At 45.6% G+C, this 22,743-nt stretch overlaps 1 protein-coding gene across 1 annotated transcript in view; it reads right to left on the reverse strand.

Annotated features, from left to right (window-relative positions):
* Ppara (peroxisome proliferator activated receptor alpha) overlaps nt 1–22,743 on the reverse strand; it is a 61,365-nt gene that overhangs the window by 20,222 nt on the left and 18,400 nt on the right. The window contains exon 3 of the mRNA XM_005354396.3: nt 2,981–3,227. Within this exon, the coding sequence (XP_005354453.1) occupies nt 2,981–3,188 (208 nt within the window). The 5' untranslated portion in view covers nt 3,189–3,227. The remainder of the gene's footprint in view (nt 1–2,980; nt 3,228–22,743) is intronic.

Consider the following 22,743-nt stretch of genomic DNA (forward strand, 5'->3'; position numbering starts at 1 on the left):
AGCTTCTTTATTAACCAATGGTAAACATATTCATAACATACAGAGGGGAATCCCACATCACAATTCTCCAGGAAAACTTCCAGGAAACCAAAAAAGAAAGAACATTTCCTCATTTCACAAGGTAAGAATCAATCTAAGACCAAAGTCAGACAAGGATATTTCAGAAATAAAAATTAGCATCCCCTTAATAGAATATTAGACAATTAAACTGTTTACCAAGAGTATGAGACATTAGGACAAATTAACATTTTCCCACTGGAATGCAAGGTTAGTTTAACTGTCAACATATGCAATTCACTGTATAAATAAACTCCAAGGGGCTGGGCGGTGGTGGTGCACACCTTTAGTCCCAGCACTCGGGAGGCAGAGGCAGGCAGATCTCTGTGAGTTTAGTGCCAGCCTGGTCTACAGAATGAGCTTCAGTACATCCAGGGCTACACAGAGAAATCTTATCTTGAATGAATATATATATACACAAACAAACTAAAAGGAAGCTTTTTGATCATCATCCTAGCACATAAAAATAATTTTCCCAAACCTAACACCAATGCCTAATAAAAGTTCACAGCAAGCTGGGACAAGAAGGTAACTCCAGCCGTCCAATAGGAATGCTGTTAGCGGGCATGTAAGAGAATCTGTAGCCAGCACACTCTACGGCAAAGACTAGGTGGTTTCCTCATGACCAGTACTAAGAAGAGGCATCACCGTTCCCACCTAACATCGTGCTGGAAGTTCTAACCAGTATAACAATATGGAAAAAGGAAATTAAAGAGACCCATTTTGAAAAGGAGGAAGCAAAGCTGCCTCCATGGCAGATGATATCATTATTTACAAGAACAACTTAAAGAACCTATATCTAAAAAGTCACTGGAACTAATTAAGTTTAAAAATTAACATTCAAAAATGATTATATGCATATATATGTGTGTGTGTGTGTGTGTGTGTGTGTGTGTGTGTGTGTGTGTGTGTGTAGCACCGAATAACCAGAGCTTTAAATACAAAATAATCAATACCACTCATTTATAATCAGGTTAAAAGTATAAAATGCTTCCATATAAATCTGACATAATATGTGAAAAGCCTACACATGAGACTGGATAACACACGGGCAAAGAACCTGAAGAGGGACCCAGATATGAGAAACACGACTGTCAGAGATCAACAGGAGAACTCAGATCAGGAAGATGTCAATTCTCCCCAAACTGACTACACACATAACTCTAATGAAAAAACTCAGCTGCCTTGACTGACTCGAGTAATTAGGGCTAGGGGACTAGCTCAGTGAGTAAGAACACTGTTCTTCCAGAGGACCTGAGTCTGGTTCCCAGCATATATTTCAGATTGCTTACATCTATATCCAATTCCAGCGCCAGGGGAATACAATGCCTCTGACCGCCACAAGTACGTGCACTCACCTGTATATAATCACACAAGCACGTGTGCGCGCGCGCGCGCGCACACACACACACACACACACACACACACCTAGACCAGAGAACTTATCTGGGGGGCACTGGGCAATTGCACGGAGATCTACTGTGAACAGTTGCACAAGGCTCTACCCAGGTATCTGCATTCTTCTCTTGGATGAATACATAGGAGTGGAAGGACTGGAGCATAGAGCATGGAGCAGATGTCTGTGTGAGTTCTCAGGAGATGCCAGCACCATGGCATCCAGTGAAAGAAATGGATGGAGCTGAGCAAAAGCCTAGATACAGACCTACAATGTCCACTGATTTCAGAGGCACACAGACAACCACGTGCTCCTGTCAGTGAGCTATGCCCAAACAACCACGAACGAAAGAGAAAGTGAGAAGAAACTTTGATCTGTATGTAAAAATTAAGTCGATGAACATAGGACTTCAACGTAAAACCTAAAACATCTCGAAAATGTCCAAGCAAAGACCTCTTAAATATGACACAAGACGCATGGTCACCAAAAGAAGGACACTGATGTGCTGGACTTTGTCAGTTAGGAACTGGTTTTCATTGAATGACACAGCTAAAGAAAAAGACAAACTTCAGGCTGGGAGGAAGTATTTGTGGACCATTTATTTACCTGAGAAAGTCCTTGTATCCAGAATACATATAAAATTTCTATTATCAGTATAAGAAAATACACAACCCAAGTACAAAGTGGGCAAACAATTTCACCAGAAACTCTACCAAAACAGTAACAGGACAAATCATCACACAAGAAGATGCAGCACCAGAGATGAGCAAACTAAAACGACCCCCATGGAGCATTGTGGCTCTCCCGCAAGGATGGCTAAGGCGTCAAAGAGTGGTCACCTTCCACAGATGAGCCCGCGAGGAGCTGAACTCCCACAATGATGGTGGGGACAGCACTTTGGAAAGCGTTTTGGCATCTCCTGAAAACAAACACACACACACACACACACACACACACACACACACACACACCTGCCCCGCTAGCTCAGCCCTTCCTATGTATTTACCCAAGAAAAGAACACAGGTGTCTGGACAAAGGCTTGCCTGGATGTATTCACAGTGGTTCTAAATGCGGGAGCTGGGAACTGTCCACAGCTCCAGTGTTCACAGGCAGACACATGGAAACAGAAAGAATGTCATGTCGGGCAGTGCACAGCACCAAGGGAAGAATGGGTACACAACCACCACGCAGAGGCGTCATCAATGGATCTCAGAGAGCGTAGAAGGACGTCTAGGAAGAGTCATGCATTTAGAGAAAGTTCCAGGAAACACACACTAGCCGACACAACACACATGCAAAAGCCTACAGTGCTAGAAAACATATCAGAAGTCATGTGGTAGAGAGGAAGGAGGGCATTGCAGGGGAAGCACCAAGCTGACTCTGATGGGTGCAGTCATTACTTTGATTGTAATGATGGTTTCAGAGAGACAGACAGACAGACGGAGAGACACAGATTCTTTTTAAAAGTCTTAAATACTCTGAGGAAAATACACATCTAGGAAGATCTTTCCAGAAAGCAGCACTTACCTGTGATGACAGAGCTCTCAGAGCCTGGACAGCTTCCTAAATATTGGTAGTCTGTGAAACTAAAGCTTCCAGAACTCTCTTCCCCAAGGGACTGAGAAATCTCTTGAATGTTTCCCATTTCTTGTAAGAATTCTTCTGATAAGGGACTCTCCAGGTCATCCGTCTCAAGTGGAGAGAGAGGACAGATGGGGCTCTCTGTGTCCACCATGTTGGCTGGAAGTGGCCAGGCAGGCCACAGAGCGTCAACCTGTGGAACAAAAATAGTCAGAAGAGCATTCCCTTTCTGCTCTGAAACGAACACCACTTATCCTCGAAGGGCTGTCTAAGTTCAAATCTCAGCAGTGGCAGCAATGACTCTCCACCCTTGACACTTGAAATCACAGTGATGCGTTCTCTAAACGGGGTCTGGAAAGATGGCTCAGCAGCTGAGAGCACTTGCTGCTTTTGCAGAGGATCTGGGTTCGATTTCCCACCCACATGGCAGCTCACAGCCACCTGTAACTGTAGTTCCAGGGAACCCAGACCTTCATGGGCAACAGGCAACATGTTTGGTGCACACGTATAGACCCAGGCTAAATTCTCAAACATATATATATTTTAAAATCTCCAAACAACAAATATAGAAAGAGTCAAACTGTACGCAGAGGACAACCCTTCATTGCTTACTGACTGTTCACTACACATGAGCTCAGCTTTCCAGTCATGGACAAAAACACAATTCACGTTCCCTGAAACACGCCTTCCAATGGGGACACGGGTAGGGGCCAACTGAATGGGATGTTTGGTGGGGGTGAGAGCCACAAGCAGGAACAGGTAAAGCACAGATGCCTCAGACCTGGAAGCCTCAGAAGGATGCGCTGTTCTGGAGAAGAATGTTCCAGTACCAAGTGCTGGTACAGGCCAGCACATTCTAGGATCAGCAGGGAGGCCCCCGGTTTTGGTTAAGGGGCAGCAGGAAGGAAGGCTGGCGCAGTCAGCAAGAGTGTTGTGTGTTATTCACTCTTGGGTGTTCTTCTGTAGACGTGAAGGGTAGTTAACTGTAGATAGTATTAGAAAAACTACACAGTACCAAGTGCTTTGTGGAGTTTTAAGTGAGTCCCAGGCAACTCCAAACTCCACTTACCTGCAAGCAAAAATCAGTGCTCTTATGATAAGCACACTCTCCATAATCTCCAATGACTTCCTGTGATCTCCAGGTCAAAGTCCAATCCCTCAGTGTGTCAGTCCAGCCCATGGAAATATAGCACACTAGGCCTCTTGGCTTTGTTATTTCACCAGGCAGCTTTGCCGGGACTGCCCACTGCTGCCTTCAGTAGGCCCGACTTCCAGCCCACCTAAGCCTGACAGGTCACCAAGCACCCAGCCACACTGACTAGACGACATTCAGCTTCCTGACCTGTTTTTCCATCTAGAAGTAGTCCCAGAGCAAGCCTCACGGCTCACGTCGCAGAGAAGGCCAGAGTTGCTGCGGACTAGCCAGGCTGTGGGCTCCAAGTGAAGCAGCTCCTGCCGTGCTGTGACCACTGAGAGCCCGTGTCTTCTGAAGAGCACTTCCAACTCCCAGAGCACTGAACGAACACACGTGCACTGGCAGCTCCGCACTCTCCCACTTGCCAGACTTCTCAAGCGCAAAGAGAAAGGGGTGTTTGGGTTTCCTCAAGAAACGAAAAATGGGTACAACTATATATTTTTGTGAAAATTCATATCTCAGGCTTGGAGCCCTGACAAGTTATCACAGGTAATCATTATAGACCGGGGAAAACAGTAAAGAATTGTCATCATGGGGCTGGGGAGATGGCTCCGCTGGTAAAGTGTTTGCTGTTAGGGTTGAGGCCCTGGGTTCACTCCCCGTCTCTGACAGGCAAAACCAGGCATGGCAGTGTGCACCTACAGTCCCAGGACTGAATAGGCAGAGGCAGGAGGATTCCTGGGGCTCCCTGGCCCACTAATCAAAAAGCTGCCTCCAAGTTGAATGAGACTGTCTCAAAAGACAAGTGGAGAACAATGTCAGGAAGACAACTAATAGTAACCTAAACACACACACACTCCACACACACACACACCACACACACACATATACATCAACCACACACACACACACACCACACACACATATACATCAACCACACACACACACACCACACACACACATATACATCAACCACACACACACACACCACAAGCACACACCACACACTCACACACATACCATACACACCACACACTCCACACACACCCCACACATACACCATACACACCACACACACAGAAACACACATACCACACACAAAGACACACACACACACACCACACACCACACACACAGACAATACACACAATCTTAAGAATTGTAGGCTAAAGATGGTCTTCCTTTCTCTGTCCGTGTATGCTATTCGACAAATCGGTGCCTACTTTTTTATTTGGAGCAGCGGCGCAGGGGATGGAATCCAGGGCCTCCTGCATGCCGAGCACAGCCCACCACTGAGCTACCACCCCAGCCTGTAGACACACTTTATTTTGTATTGTATTGAAAGGAGTAATTCTCCAGTTGGCAAGCCAGATAGCAGAATGATAAGCATTACATAAGTTATTTTTCATCATGAACAAAATGTTCAAAAGCCACAATCATGAGGTCAGATATAAAGTTCATCCCCATGAAAAGGCCAGAACAGGGCAAAGTCTGTACTAGGGAAGGGCTGTGTCCTCTCCTTCTGCTGTCCCTGTCACCGACAGCAGCCTTTATTCCCATACACCAGGAGCACTGGGCTAAGGCCTTGAGCTGGTTTCCTTGTCATAACCTTCAGGGAGCACCAGCGTTTGGGAATCGTGTGATTTGACTCATTGGTGGCTTTTAAAGAGTAACTGGGTTTATCTAGAGAAACGCTGGTCTTTCCTTTCATGAGATAGCTGGGATAATACCTCTTCATGAGTGGGGCAATCCTGATGTGAACTCTGGCCGCTGGGCCTGGCACCGCACAGAACACATAGGTCCTTCTTGACTCCAAGCAGGGCAGATAAAAGCCTTTCCTTTTCAATGAGTCCCCCAGATAGATAACAGAGGTCACATGGGCACACCCCAACATGCTCACCCTGAGGTTCCCAGCATACCCTGGCATCCTCGCTTACTCTGATTAGGAGCAAAAACATCCGGACAGTCCTACCACTGACTGTGTCCAATACCCACAGTTCACTACCATTGACGGTTCACTAAGAAGAGCAGCCAGGGCAGCCAGTGGCTGTGCCCTGTGCCCCAGATGTCCCAGAAGGATAGAAAAATGAGAAACAATCCCCTATCTCAGCAGTAACCACTGCTGGGACCTCTTATTTTTTCTGGTGTGTGTGTGTGTGTGTGTGTGTGTGTGTGTGTGGTTAATATTTGATTTAAGTAACAAAAATATTCCATTGGGAATTAGGAAGTTAACTATTTGAAAACTCTAGAACATTCAATAAAAAGGAAACAAAAGAAACAGACGCACAGTTTCATGTTAGGACAAGACAAAGCACACGAGAACTTGGGTATTATCCATCGGCCACCTTTGATGCTGCAGCATCTTGCATGTTGCCCTTCTAGGACATTGGATGGTTAGGCTAACCCGACTTGCTAATCTCACAATGAGTACTTACTGTGTGAAGCCAAGTGGGGCTCAGCTCATTCTCCTCTAAAGCCCACCACACCTGGGCCCTGTTTGCATAGGGTTGTGTAACTTCTTACATCTGTCTCTCCTACGAGATTGCATGTCTTGATAGAGCAAGGGGTGCATTTGTCTGATTTTTACATGCTTAGGTCCAAAGCAATCTCTGCCATGGAGCAGGTGTTCAAAAAGCCATGTCTACTGCTCGGCCCAGAACAAGTGATCACGCCGTCACCTCTGCCAGGTGGGGCTCCTCTGAATGAGCAGCTGCTACGGGTGTCAGTCGAAAAGGGCACACAGCCTCCAAGAACATCATCTGAGCAGCGGATACGGAGAACAGAAGCCAAGGGGATTGTGCACTGGATATATCACCAGCAGTTTTCAGAGGGAAGTATAACCACAGGGACTGTAATTTTGAGAAATGGGGGGAAACAGAAAAATGAACAGAGAAGTTCCCCAGTCACTGAGCAAGAGCTGTGGGGAACAGGGATCAACCCCTCAGTTGAAAGCAAAGGAGTTGGCCAGGCTGGTTCAGCACACTCCCTGGCTTTGGGGTGAGAACTAGCACCCAGCAGACAGTAAATACAAAGAGGCAAAGGGACAAGAGAGTCGTCTGACTTTTCCCTCAGAACTGCAAATGCTGAACTTTGGATATGTTCTGTGACAGAGTGTGCCAGGGGAGAGTCCAGAAGTTCATCTGCCTGCAAAGGAGCCAGATGTGGTGGCACACACCTTTAATCCCACAACTTGGAAGGTAGAGGCAGGCGGATCTCTGTGAGTTTGAGACCAGCCTGGTCTACAGAGTGAGTTTCAGGACAGCCAGGTTTGCATGGTGAGGCCCTGTCTACAAACAAACAAACACAAAAAAACAAAAAGTAACCTTCCCCCACCCCCAAACCAGCCAAGTGACTTTCACATGGAATCCTGGCTACTTGGAAGCCTGTGAGGCAGGAGGATTGTGAGTTCTAGGCTAACCTAGGCCACAAGGAAAGACCTTGTAACATAGACCTTGTAAAATCACTCTGGGCTTCCCAGGGGCACCTGCTGTCCCTGACCATCATCGAGCCTGTGTATTATTAACAGAGGTTTCTTGGATTGCCAAGTCACTTTCTAAATATCTTCTAGAATTACTTATTAAATAGGAGGGAGCACGACACTGTCCCAGCTACGGAAACAGTTGAATCCCTCGATGAAAAAGCGAACCTGGGACATTTGTCAGGAAAGCATCCAGACACCCGCAGACTCCGGCTTCCCCACTATGCCTTCTCCAGTGGTTCCCTAGTTTTCTGTATCACAGGACACCCTCAGCTCATCGCCTCCCAGTGCTCAACACCGCAAACCTAGAGAAACCAGTTTAACCCTTTCACTGCTCTAGGAAGCATGGTTAGGCTTAAGGGAGTGGTTGAAAGGCCAGCGAGGAAGTTTAATCAAAAGACCATTGACGCCTCAAGTGGCTCCCAGATGGAGTCTTTCTCCTCACCATGTCTAGTTCACAAGCTAGTCACACGTTGCAGATTTCTTTTATATAATATAGCCATATTTACAAGTCTCTGGGTTCAGTCTGCTGGACAAAGACCTAAACTAACATTTCAGAATAAACAAACAAAAAGCCGCAGACGCCCTCTGTGTACCTTCACCTATGACCCAGGGGCTCAACAAAATAGGTTACTTATTACCAACCACACAGAGATCAACTTGCCAATGGTCAGTGTAGACAGTGCCCATAAGACACAAGAAACCCAAGGCCAAGGTTAGCACGTAGCAATGGTAAAGAAACATGGGGCGTATTTTAACAAGTCCTACACAGTCCCAATCATTTCCTCATCATTCCTAAATCTTGCCCAACAATGATGAAGGGATGAACCTGAAACTCTGTGATCACAAGCAACACTTGGCATGAGAAACAGGATGGCAAGCCCAAAGTGGCATAAGACAGTAGCTTTGGGTCTCCACAGCCCTTCTTTGACAGCATAAGATGGATATTCCCAGCTGATACTGAGGAACAGGTCCCCACTATGCGATGGGGCTTATGACTTCTAACTGAAACCCAACGTGCCTTTTTAACTTTCTGAAATGGTTTTCGATGCAATCTTCCTGCTCTGAATAGTGATGTCAAAATAATGAAAGGAAGGCCACAAGCTTGGGCACATTCTGTGTCTGATGCAATCTAAGGTGAGAGGGACCAGGAGTGTGTCTTAAGAATCCAAAGTCAACTAACACAGCATTTGTCTTTGTCACTCAGAGGCCTCAGTCCTGTACAGACAGAACGTACAGCCCTGGGGACCATGCTGTGATGGTGAGGAGCCAGGTGAGAGAAGCCACGGATCGATAGCCCTGCCACGTGTAAAGTGGACTGTGCCGCAGAGCGATGCCAGCAGTCCAGAATGAGGAAGGGCCGCCGGCAGTTGGCACAAAAACTCCATCAGCGAAGACTCCAAAGGAGGACTCTTTGCTTCTAGACTTAACCTGATGGTCCCTTTGGGAAGAGAGACCGTATTTTATGAATTCCACGAGACCCAAATGGCCACTGAAGCTAACGCTTGTGCTCAACACTAGAAACCGCAGTTTGAAGGGGCCCATGAGCCAGGGCCCTGGAATGAGGAGTGGGGAGTAGGCAGAAAAGGAAGGACAAGGGAAAATCAAACGTTTATTAGGCAACCCATTGTGTCAGGTCCTCAATAAAAAATGATTTTAATTTTCCCAGTACTGAGATGGGATGGGAGTTATGGGTCCCACTCACAGAACAGCAAAAGGGTCAGAGAGCAAATCATTCATTTGCCCAACTAGTACAGAAGAGGCACATGTCGGTAAACAGTTGGAGATGCTAGGTGCTGCGTGGGAACCATGGCAGGTCAGAGAGCAGGAACACCAGACACCAAGCCTAAGAGATGACCAAAAACTCAACAGAAAAGGGCAAAGGGCACCTCACGAAGGAGGAAACAGTGCACCTACATGACTGAGACATTACTGAAAATATAACCAATGAACGCCAGACAAGCTATGCCAAGAGTTGTAACAGCTACGTGTGACTGTGTAACAAATTGCTCTAAACATAATGGCTTAAAAGCACTACTACTTCGTTCCCAATAGAACTGGACCCAGCAAGGCAGGTTTTCTGGTGATGATAAAGGCTATGTCATTGGCTCTATCATTGAGCTATAGCTCTTGGGAGACTCACTCATGGCTGGTAGGTTCAACATCGCCTCAATCACATGCCCGGCAATTGGTTCTAACTTCTGATTGGCCCCTGCCCACCATGTCTTCCATCTTCACTAGGGCTGGGAGTTTTGGGCTTCCTCCGAGGACTGAACCATCTCAAGAGGGTGAGGTCTCTTGGGTTAGGCCAGCTCTCACTCCTAAGCTGTACAGCATCTCTCTAGCCACTTCCTGTATTTCAGATTAAGTTGCAAGGCCAACCCCCAACCCAAGGTGGAGAAATGAACCCTACCTTTGGATGGAAGAAGCCATGACCGATTTGTGACCATTTATGACTTCTCATGCTGGAGGGGTGGTAAGAGATGACCCAGTGCATGTAGGAGAAGTCTGTCACGGTGTCTCAGGACCCACCATGTTTAGGAGTTTGGATGTCACCCTCTGAAAAGCAGGAGCTCCAGACATCATGAGCTCATGTGGACTGCCCTGGCAGTAGGGTGGGCTCTGCACTCACGGAATAGCAGCAGGAGCAACATGTCCTCATGAGGCTGTCATCCTGTCCCCCAGCATTTGGGGGTTGCCCCAGAGAGCTGGAGATGGCTGCATCAGGCATTTGGAGCAGAGCCTAGGACAAGGACCCTGGCCTGACGAGGACACTGGCTCAGTTAGTGGGCAGATGTGGTGTTTTCTGGCAAAGTACAGAATGAGTTCACAGATGCCAGGGTCCAAAGGGGTCCAGACAGACTGAGGAAAGATATACAGTAAGGCTAGTTGCTGGAAAGTTCCAGAGCACACTGGGGACCAGTTGATCTTCTCCAGAAGGCAGGAGAGACATATGACATCATTTACATGACATCACTTGCAAGGGGTCAAGTATGAGAAAGCTCTTGAGTTTCTCAACAGTAACCACAGGAAGCAAAAAAAAAAAAAGTTGATACCATCAAAATACTGAAGAGAAATCACTTCTGGCTGGTAATCACAGGTTCAGAAAGCTGAAGAGTGCAGAGCTCCTGCTCACCCTGTTTACTCTCTCTCCAAGGTTCCAGAATGCCCTCTTTACCAATATTTAGCACCCTATTCTAGATCTCCAACTTAGAGTGGACTGCTAAGTTCCTATGTTTCTGCCCGATGCGTTTATTTGACAGCTTACAGACGTTTAAGCCTATCATTGATAAAGCAGTCATCATTGGTGTCTGTCTGTCAGACACAACACTGCTGTAAATCAGAGATGTGGCCGATTATATTGGTGGTGATGGCAGCCACTCGAACACTCCTGAGTTCTTATCATGAGCCACACACTGAGTCCTAAGTACCTAACATTTAAGATACCACCAGCTCTTGTTATCCTTGCCCGGCCCCGCGAGACAGGCGCTGTCATTGAATTCACTTTATAGAAAGGAAATAAAGTACAGAGAATCTTGGTAACCTGCCGAGGGTCACAGCCCATGAACTATAGTAAACCCGGGTTGCCGACGTCTCCTTCTCATTCCCCACCAGGACCCCCAGTCCACGCTTACATTTTCCTTCCTGGTTTGTATACCTCAAGAGTACAAAGACTGGAGAGGTGGTTCAGTTAGCAAATATTGGCCTTGCAAGCATGAGAAACCGAGTTCGAGCCCCAGAAACTACTTAAGAGTTGCTTGTGTGTGGTGGCGTGTGCTTGCAATCCCAGCACTGGGGATGTAGAGACAGGTGGATCCCTGGTGCTTGCTGGGTGGCTAGCTTAGCCAAATTAGAGACCCCCAAGGTCAGTGAGAGCGCATGTCTCAAAAAACAGGATGAAGAGCAGCTGAGGAATGACCCTGAGGTTGACCCCTGGCATCCACACCCACTCCTGTGTATGAAGATGTGTGTGAATGCACACACACAATGCACACACAATAGTGCATGTTCCATTGAGTAGTACAGTTCTATGTGTTCATTTGTCTGTTTTGTGTGTGTGTGTTGGGGAAATAGGGTCTCACTATGTAGCCACGGCTAGCCTAGAACTTGCTATGTAGACCAAGCTGGCCTCGAACTCACAGAGATCCACCTTCCCTGCTTTCTGAGTGCTGGGATTGAAGGTGTGAGCCACCACACATGATTGAGTGGTATAATTCTGTGTTGGTGTCCTTGATAGACTTTGGTGAAGACTCGGGGGTCACCTGACTCTCAGGGAGTGGCTCACGCTGCTGAATGCAGTGTGGTCAGGCACGTCTATTTGCTACTCACTTAGCGATGGACCCGTTGTAGGTGTCACTACCGAGGGCCGCTTAAGTCTGGGTCTCAGTTGAGCCCTCAGCCAAGGCCTCAGTTCCAGTCCATATTGATGTCCAACTATCTTCTCCCTTTTTACTTCAAAAATAAGCTTCAGGGGCTGGAGAGATGGGCCAGTGCGTAAGAGCATGTGCTGCTCTTCCAGAGGACTCGGGTTTTATTCCCAGCATCCTCGTCAGATAGAACGGAACCTCCTGTAACTCCAGCTGCCCCCTGGGAGCTGACACCTCTGGCTTCCTTAGGCAACTTCACTCACAGGCCCATACCAAACACAAACATATACACATGCACACAACCAAAATGGAAAAAAAAACATCTTAAGGAAAAGGAAGGTTCACTGACATGTAACAGTCTACACATTGATAGTGTGCAAAAGGTTACAGACTGTGATGTCATACACAGCTATGACAGCATTGTCACCAAGCCGACAGCACATCCATCACCCCTGAGAGGTCTCCCACATCCTCGTGCCGAGCACGTTAGCATCCCCACCTGCCAGTGTCTGCTGCTACAGAGCAGTGCACTAAAAATCACGGTAGCTATGGTTTGGCCCTTTCTCTCGGCATCATCCTTTTGAGATGCTGGGCTCTATTACTTGTCCAGTTCTCCCTTGCTTCAAAGTCACAGCTATGGGGTGGGTAACCTGTCTGGCCACCCACTCACCTGCTGATAGACATTCGAGCGGTTTCCATGCTCTTGCCTCTACAAACAAAGCAGTGAGGGGCATTTGGGAGCCAGGGTAAAATCCACACATGTGTATTTCTTTTGTCCTGCCTCAAGAACCCAGGGCTGGGAATGCTGAATGGTGGTATGTATTTGTTCAATGTTTTTTTTAAAAAAAAGGTTTACTTATGTATATATTTATGCATATGCATGAGGACCTGCATGCATGTACATACACTGTGTACATGTCTGATGTCTATGGAGGCTAGAAGAGGGTCTCTTGGAACTGGATTAACAGGCAGCTGTGAGCTGCACTGTAGGTGCTGGGAACCGAACCCAGGTCCTGTGCAGGATCAGCCAGTGTTTGAGCCGTCTCTCCAGGCCCTTGTTGAGCTTCTAAAGAAACCACTAACTTGTTCTCCAAAGTGTTTGTATCGTTTTCCCTTCCCACTGGCAATGCGTGCAAGGCCTGGTTTGCCGTGTGGTGGGGTCGGCTCTCTAGACACTCTCCGTGGGTGCAGTGCCACACTGAAACTGCAGAGGCCCCAAGATGGGAGCATGAGATGTAGGTGCCAGGTGACGGCTCTGATGGCTGCAGATGCTGACCGTTTTTCACAGATCATATGTTTTCTTTGGTGTTGTCATCCAAATCTTTTGCCAGTTTTAAAGCTTAGATCTGTGTTCTCCAGCTTTGAAGCCCTTTCTGTATAATGGATATAACCCTTTACCAAGCACACGCTTTATGTAGGATCCCGCGTATGCCACAGCTTGTGTCTCTATTCTCCTAGTGCCATCTTGGAGGGCGAGTCTTGGTTTGGGGGAACTCCATTTTTGTTTATTTATTGTATAGACAAGGTGGCTGCCCTCAGAGCTTTGAAGACTTTGCTTATACAAAGTCATAGGGTTTTCCTCCCATGAATCCGTCTAAAGTTCTAGTGCTTTAGACTTTGTATTCGAACCTACGATCTGTTCTGGGTTACCTTTGTTTATCTGGTGTGAGGTATAGACTGACATTCATGTACATAGTAACCAAACACACAAGCATGGCACCGTGTGTTGCAAATAATTCCCTTTCTCCATCTTTGTCAAGAAACAGTTGTTGTTTTTAAGTTATAAGCAAAAACTATTTTGTTTTTTTTTAAAATACTTTTTTTCTGGGGCTATTGAGATGATTGTACAGCGTCCTGTATCCTCCTGAGATGGGGTTTCATCTTTTGTTGTTGCTTTGAAAGCTGTCCAGCCATCCTTGTATTGCTGAGATCATCATCTTTATCATGTTCTTTTTTTTTTTAGTAGAATTTTTGCTTCTATGTTTACCAGGGACATTGATCTTTAGCTTTATGTCTACTAATTTTATTGTTAGATTCATGCAGAATTCACAGAATGAACTGGAAACTGTTTCTTCCTTTTTGGTTTCTGAAAGGACGTAGAGAGCCAGCATTATTTCTTCCTGAGATATTTGACCAAATCCTTCGGTGGAGTCATTTGATCTTGAAATTCTCTAAGCAAAGCCTCTTAACAAAAACAAAAAAAAAATCTTTATTTTATAGTCTTAGGGCTAGTTGGGTGATGTATTTCTTCTGGAAATAGGTTTTGAAAGGCCATGTAGTTCAAGTAATTTGTCCTTTTCATCTGTGCTGCCCAATTTATTGATGCAAATGTGTTCCTAATACTCCTTCACTGCCTGTTGATGTCTGTAGAACTTGTGATGTCCCCACTCCTGCCAGATGTTGGTGACTTGTTCTCCCAACCCCTAATCAGCCTGGCTAGAGGTTTCTCAGCTTTATTTACCTTCCCAAAGAATACGCCTAGTTGTTCATTGATTTTTTTTTCTCTCTCTCTCCACCTGGTAGTCTAACAACTCTGTTTCCATTTTGATCCCTCTTTCTTTCTGCTTTATATCAGATTTGTTTATCCTTTCCTAGCTTCTTTTAAAATTTATTGTTGTGTGTTTGTGCATTTGGATGTGCAAGAGAGTGTGAACACGGAGGCCAGAAGTTGATGTCAGGTGGCTTCACTAATTTTTTAACAAGTGTTTTTAACTATTCTAGAATTTCATATGCTATATTTTGATCATATCCACCCTAACTTCTCTATTTAACTCCTCCCAAATTCACCCCATCCCTCTCTTTATTCTTTCCCTCCGTCCCTCCCTCCGTCCTTCCCTCCCTCCCTCCCTCCCTCTAATTAAATAATCCATTAGCTCCAGTTTGTGTTGTCTATATACCCCTGGGTGTGTGGTCATCCAATGAAGCATGGTCATCCTGCCAGGGGCCACTTAAGGAAAATGGACTCTTCCTCCCCTAGAAGCCATTGACTGCCTTTAGCTCATTAGTTGTGGGGGGGGTCTCAAGACCCTCTCTCCACTCCTTGCTGGAATGTTGGCCTGCTTGATCTGCACAGGCGACCATGGCTGCTGGGAGTTCATGAGTATAGAAGTCCTGTCATGTCCAGAAGACCCTGGCTCCAGCCCTCCACACCTCTGGCTTTGTAAGCTTTCCACCCACCACCCCCCTCTTCACTGTGGTTCGTGAGCCAGCTTATGCACTGAGACTGGGTCTCTCGCTGAATCTCGAGCTCACTGGTTGGCTAGACTGAGCGGCTAACAAGGTCTAGAGACTGACTGACTTGTTCCCATCTTTCAAGCACTAGGTGCCTTTGCTTTGCCCAACTTTTTTTCATAACAAATAAAACAGAAATAATCATAGAACCATTTATCTTTGTGGGGGAAAGTTTGAAAGAAAAGGCACACCACACTGTCTTCTGGAGAGTAGCATCTCATATATTCACTAATATTGCTTGCATAATTTCAAAGTAAATTGATCATTATACCTAGAGATCCCAGTATACTCCTTGGGTAGACACCTGAGATTCTTGTTTAATTTTAAAAATGTTTATGTATAAGAGTGTCTTGTCTGTATGTGTGCATATGTACCACATGCGTGCCTTGTGGCCAGTGTTCAGAAGAAGCCAATGCACCCTGGGAACTTGGAGTTCTACATTGTTATGAGCCACCATGTGGGTGCTAGGACCCCAAACCTGGTCTACTGCCAGAGAAACAAGTGCGCTTAACCATGGAGCAATCTCTCCAGCCCCTGCACCTGAGGTTCTATATAGCTCTTTAGGTGTATACTTGATATTCTGATATATATTTCCCCAAGAATCTAGCAGGTTGCTTTCTTCATACTTACTCAAAACATTGCTTAAATTCAACTATTGGTTCCATCCCACACCCCCGCATCTGCATTTAGATGTCATTTTGAGTCTTAGAAAATATGGTACCATAAAATCATCAGATAACACGTCATTGTTCATGCCTGACATCAGCACATTGGAACTAATGAATTCTCAATAAAATGGGTAAAAAAGAACATTATTAGGCTGTCATGCGGCTTCTTTTGAAAAGCATGATACTTAGAGGGTGAATGACCATGAAGGGATTCACCTACCAGAAAGACGTGACAGCAAACAGGGGGCCTCCAAATACATGAAGTAAAAACTGGCAAAGACAAAGGGAAAACAGGACCAGTCCACAGGCATGGCTGAAGACTTCAGCATCTTCCTCTTAGGACCCAATAACGTTAGGACAGAAAGTCAGCTTGATTATGGAAGACCAGGGGAACATAATTAATAAAACAAGAAGACTCCCTGTGTGGTGGTCCGGTAGCTCCATGGTCTCTCTCTGTCCAACAGCTTACAAGGCAATGGTATAAGGCAATGTGTCCTTCGGGAGGCGTTTAGCTCAAGAGGGTGGATGGATGGGAAGAGAGCACGTAGGGCAGAGCCCTGTGAGTCACCTCCTCTCTCTACCAGGTAAAGACTACGCAAGAAGACGTTTCTGCAACAGGAAATAGCTCATCAGTCACAGAGCTTGAGCCTGGGATCCCAGACTCCCAGCCTGTAAGAAATAAACACACTGTTTCTGCATGACTCAGCTGGTGATAACGCTTTTCTTTTTCTGTTATCGTGTGTGTGTGTGTGTGTGTGTGTGTGTGTGTGTGTGTGTGTACAGGTGCGATGCATGTTTGTATTTGTGTACATGCCTGTACAGGTGCATATGTGTGAAGGTATCTGTATGTGTGTACCTGTGTATGTGTGTACAGATACATATATTTGTACATACGTGTACATGTGTATACAGGTGCATATATGTGAGGTGTGCATGGAGGCTGGAGGCTGACATCAAGAATCATCCTCACGAAAAACCCTGTCTCGAAAAACAAAAAAAACAAAACAAAACAAAAAAAAAGAATCATCTTCAGTTGCTTTTCTGCCTCATTCAGTGAGGAAAGGTCTCTCAGGGAGTTTGCCAATATGTCTCCTCTTGCCAGCCATTTTGCTCTAGGAATTCCCTGTTTCCACAGTCTGGAATTACAGGAGGGTTGCCAGACCCACTCAGCATATCCCTGAGTTCCACAGATCCAAACACTGGTCCCTAGGCTCATATAGCATATACTTCAGTGCTGAACTCTCATGCCAGCCGCGGCTTACTATAACTTGGCTACAGAAGCTCAGCAGGGCCAAGACACCACCCAACAGCAGGTTACACTTTCATTTACCTCAAGAGCCCGCAGAAAATTTACCAAGACATATATCCTGTGCCATTGAGTAGATTTCAGTCATTTAAAACCAAAACCATGTCAACTGTGCTTTCTGATAACAACAGAATCAGGCTAGAAATTAACAAGAGAAAGATGACATAAATATTCCTCAATGTTTGAAAATGAAACTGTACACCTCGAAACAACCCACAAGTCAAGATGAAGTCTCAAAACGAATTTGGAACATACAGAACTAAATGAAAACACAACGTATCACAATTGCAACAGAATCATGAGAAGCTGCAGGAATATGGCAGAAAGAAACTCCTAGCCCTAAAATACCCAGCAGGGGAAAGAGGAGCAGAGAGGGCTCAAAGCAATAACCTAAGAGTCTTCCTTGGGAAGCCAACAAAATCATAGCAAAGAAAATGCTCAGCAAGAGAAGCAAGAAAATAATAAAACAGGAACAGCAATCAATGAAGTTAAAATTTTTAAAAAGCCATAAAAAAAATTAATGAAACAAAAATCCCTGAAGATCCAAACAAAAGTTGGATCTTCAGGGAAAACAATCATAATTGACAAACCTCAGTTAGGCTGATAGATACAAGATGCAGGCCCCTGTTGTCGGGAAATAAAACAGACAAGAAGAAATGGACAAATTCCCAAAAGTTACTGTTATAACTTCACCAATAGCTTGATGACCACAAAACTTAATTTGTGATTTAAAACATCCCAACAAAGAAATACTCTGCTTCAGATGGTTTTACTGGAGGATTCTATCCAATATCTAAAGAAGAATCCATAAACAATCTTATATAATCTCTTTTTTAAAAATGAAGTATTCTTGTCTCATTTCTGTTGCTATGATAAAACACTATGACCAAAAGCAACTTGGGGAAGAAAGATTTACTTGGCTTACACTTCCAGGCCACAGCCTATCACTGAGGCAAGAACTCAAGCAGGAACTTGAAGCAGAAACCACAGAACACTACTTGGTGCTCACGGACCCACACATAGACAGCTTTCTTATAGAGCCCAGGACCACCTGCCCAGGGAATGGTGCTGCCCTCAGTGGGCTGTGCCCTCCTACATCAATTACCAATTAAGACAACCCCCTACAGACAGGGCCACAGGCCAGCCTGATAAAGATAGGAAGGCCAAAACCAAAGATACAGGTTTCTCATTTTTAGCCCTTTCCCCCAAGTCATCTAAGATACGCCAAGTTCTCAATTAAGTCTAACCAGGACAAGAAAGACATGCTTCCCGATGCATTTCCATGAAGCTAGTACCACTCAAAAACCCAGCAAAGCCAGTTAAAAGAAGGAACGCTACAGATGCATTTTGCTTATGAGTTTCAACATAAAGGTTTTGAGCAAAATATTAGCAAATTAAATCCCAAACTACATAAACAGTTAAAAAAAACTCAACCAATATGTCACAGTCATGTGAAATTAATTCCAGGTGTGCAATTTAACACTGGGACATGCATGCTGTTATAGCAACGGCTAAAGAAGAGACAGTAGGCAAAATATGACAAGACCTTAATGAGTTCCGATTAGGAAACCAACTCAATAACGAACATCTATCAAACGAACACTAAGGTTAACGATAAGATTCAGGGTCTCTGTGCCTTGGCCAGCAGCAAGGCCAAGGATGCTCTTAGTTACTGCTTACTCAACCAATAGCTGGGGTTCCAGCTATTCTTGTAAGTAACTAGGGGATAGAGGAGAAGAGCAGGGGTAATTGTGATCCAAATGCATTGTATGTGTACATGAAATTCTAAAGGAATAAATAAAAATTATACTTTAAAAAATGAGAAAAATGGAAGGTTGTGTTTTTTAAAAAAATAGATTAAAAATAAGTGAAAACTGCAATGTAAATTACAAGTTTAGGATTAATTCAAATGAAGGAATTCATGTATTTGTTGAATAAAGTTGAAGCCACCATGGATAGGAAAATAATACTTTTTTTTTTTGAAATAGGGTGTCAACTATGTAACCCTGGCTGGCCTATAACTTTCTGTGAGAACCACGCTGGCCTCGATTCACAGATATCTGCCTGCCTCTGCCTCTCTAATGCTGAGACTAAAAATATGTGCTCCCCACACCTGCCTTCCAGGTACTTCTTTACAAAAGAGTTAAAATAACTAAACCTTTAAAAGGCAGAGAGTTAAAAGGAAGAACACTATTTGCAGTCTGGGCATGGTGGCACATATGTTCAATCCCAGCACTTGGGAGGCAGAGGAGGGCAGATCTCTGAATTTGAGGCCAGCCTGATCTACAGAGTGAGTTCCAGAACACCCAGGGCTCCACAGAGAAACCCTGTCTTGAATCATTAAAAAAAAAGTTACCATGCAGACCTTAGGACCTGAGTTTGATCCCCAACACCCCTATATGAGCCAGGCACAACAATATACACCTGTGGCCTAGTACAGGGACAAGACCTGAGGCGCGTGGATTCCCGGACCTTAGACCAGGAATCAAACTTGAATTAATGAGCTCCAGGTTCAGTGAGAGACTGTTTCACAAAATAAGGTAGAAAGCCACAAAGGGAGACATCTGACAGTATCCTCTGGCCTCCATATGCGTGTGCTTACACGAACACCATATGCACACACAAGAAAAGAAAGTGTGCAAGAACATTTCCCTGCCATTTTCCAAAAGAAGACAGCAGGTACATGGAAAGGTGGAAGGGAAATACAATCAAAACCATGGGATCTGTGACTTCACGCCCACTAGGCCATGATAACAAAGAGGACAGGAAGACAGCTCAGTAGGTAAGAGCACCTGCTATGCAAGCCTGAGGACCTGAATTCCATCCCTGGGACTCACAGTGAATGAGAAAACAGGTGTTGTCTTCTGACCTCCGTATCTGAGTTATGGCATCTGCATAGCATAGTTTTTTTTTTCTTAAAAAAAAAGACACATAAAGAGATGGCTGTAGCAACCTTATTCACAGTAGCAAAAACTCAAAAACCAAATATGTGCCAAACCACAGTTAAATGAAATACACTCTGTCCACACAACGGGATATTTTGTCAATAAGAGGAATGGGCATATGTTCCAGCAGACTTCCTACATGGGAAAGGTGATCACAGAGACCAGGTTGTGTCTGATTCCAGAAGAGGCCTATAGGATGCAGATTAGGGGCTGTCAAGGGAGGAGCTGGGAAGCCTGGAGATAGCGCTAACTGTGTAAGTCAGCTCAGCTTCTTGGGATGACACACCGTGAACCAGTGTGGACTGCATCTCAACAGAGCCTTTAAATAAGAAAAGGAGGGGCTGGAGAGATGGCTCCGCAGCTAACAGCAAGAACTGCTCTTGCAGTGGACGCAGGTTCCCAGCATCCACATTGGGCAGCAGACAATGCCTACAACTCTAGTTATAGAGGATCTGATGCCCTCTTCTGGCCTTCCCAGGCACTGCACACATGTAACAAACTCAAGAAGGCACAGGCTCGTAACACACAAAAACAAATAAATATATCTTTAAATGGAGGGGAGGGAGGAAACGGGCACACAAATGTTGAAAGCATCTCTACCAATAGCACCCCCAACCTAGAAGAAGCCTAGATGTGTTTTGTGGGTGATGCACACCGTGGTTTACCACAAAGCAGTGCAGAATGGGACTCAGTAACAAACATTAGGGATCTACTAAGGAACCCGAAAGCGCAGATGCGTCTCGAGGAATCACGCTGAGTGAAGAAAGGCCACGCCTAAGAGGACACACTGGGTAACAGGCCTACAGTAAGTTCTTACCCAGTGTAATTACCATTTCTCAGGATAGTTACCATATGTATCTATGGGTATGCGTGTGAATGCAGATGTGCATGTGTGCACACACACGTGCACATGACTGGAGGATTAGTCATGGCCCCATCCCCCAAGTACTAACCTACATGTTTGCTATGGCATATTTGCTACAAACAAAGGTGTTCTCCACACACCAGGGCACACTTACTGTTTTCCAGCAAATTTTAACAGAGACACAATACCTTAATCTAAGATTCACATTGAACTCTTGTGAGGCAGTCTGGCTCTCTCCAGCACAGGTCCCTGTTTAGGCTCAGGCTGCCATCTCTCCCTGCATCTGAAACCCGCCCATGACTTTTCCTTGCCGGCCGTGTGGAGGACACTTTCAAGGGGGTACCCCCTGGCAGCTCTCCTCTTTTTAAACAGAATGTAGGAACTGTGTGAGTACCTCTACTTCTGGGAGCTGTCTGCACAGCTGAGTCTACACAGATTGAGAATTTCTCGCCCAAGCTATCTTGTGTCCCATTCTCAAGCTGGTTCTTAAATAGCCTTCAGGCCTCTCCGCTTGCATGCCCTCAGTCTTGTCCCTCTGCCAGCTGGAAGTGTGTACAAGGCTTTCCTGTTTGGAACGCGAGGTCCCCGGAGCTACATAGCTTCCATTCTTATTCAGCACAACCAATAAAAGAAACCTGGAAGCATAATTATTCTGTCCACCTCCAAGTAAGAGAGTAGAGGGCCCCAGTGTCCACCCCCACGACACCGATTTGAATCTATTCTAGGGATTTAAATGCTTAGCAGACATGAAGACTCCTAAGTCAGGCACCTCCCGTAATAACTGATTGAAGGGAAATAAGGACAGATATGATTTAAAGTGGCATGAACACTAAGGGACCGGAAGGCAGTCCATTTTTGGAGGGAAATGGAATTTTCTGCTTTAAAGTCCTGAATAAAATTAAAAGTCAGGAAACATAAAAAATGGGCATGGTGGAATGCACCTGTAATCCCCAACACTTGGAAGCAGAGGTAGGAGGACCCCCGGGCTTGCTGGCCAGGCAGCCTAGCCGAATTAGTGAGGTCTAGGCTCTGTGGGAGCAGATATTGACCTGTAGCCTCTGCATGCATGTGCGCACACACACCCATGCATACACAAACATATATAACACACACACACCGACAGGAAACCCACTATGGGTTATTAATGAGACCTCAAGGGACAGATGTGTGTCTGGAGTCAATAATCATGAAATTGTCCAGGGTCCAATCCAGGAGCATGCTGAGCAGCTTCTGCAGATTCTGTGCCACTACCTCTACCAGCAAGAGGTTATTGCTGAGGCTGGGCCCGGCTGTCCACAAGTCTTGACCCCAGCATGCCTCTGTGTGACCTTGCTCTTTTATTTGTTCATAGGATTGCAGCTTGTACCCTTTGAACTGTCTGCTTTCCCTCCACTCCATGCTGTTTGCTTTGAAAGACTGTTTTCTCTTCCATTGGTTTTCATCCGACCCCTCATCCTCACCCTGCTCGGTAAACATCATCTCCTCCCCTCCAAACCCTGGCCACGGTGTTGCATCTACTCCACAACACAAGGGTCACACGCAGTGGGGCCGGGTTCGCGGTCCTGGGGGTGAATCCTAGCCATTCTACTCCTGAGGAGGACAGCATGGCTGGGTTTGCAGCTGGGAGCCAGAGCTAGGCTTGGTCTCTGTGTAGCTGCATGGAAGCTCACTAGGTCTTGGATCTAAGCCAGGGTCTCCCTGACTCCCACGTGGT

Source organism: Microtus ochrogaster, chromosome 15, assembly GCF_000317375.1.
Source record: "Microtus ochrogaster isolate Prairie Vole_2 chromosome 15, MicOch1.0, whole genome shotgun sequence".
NCBI classification, from domain to species: Eukaryota; Metazoa; Chordata; class Mammalia; order Rodentia; family Cricetidae; genus Microtus; species Microtus ochrogaster.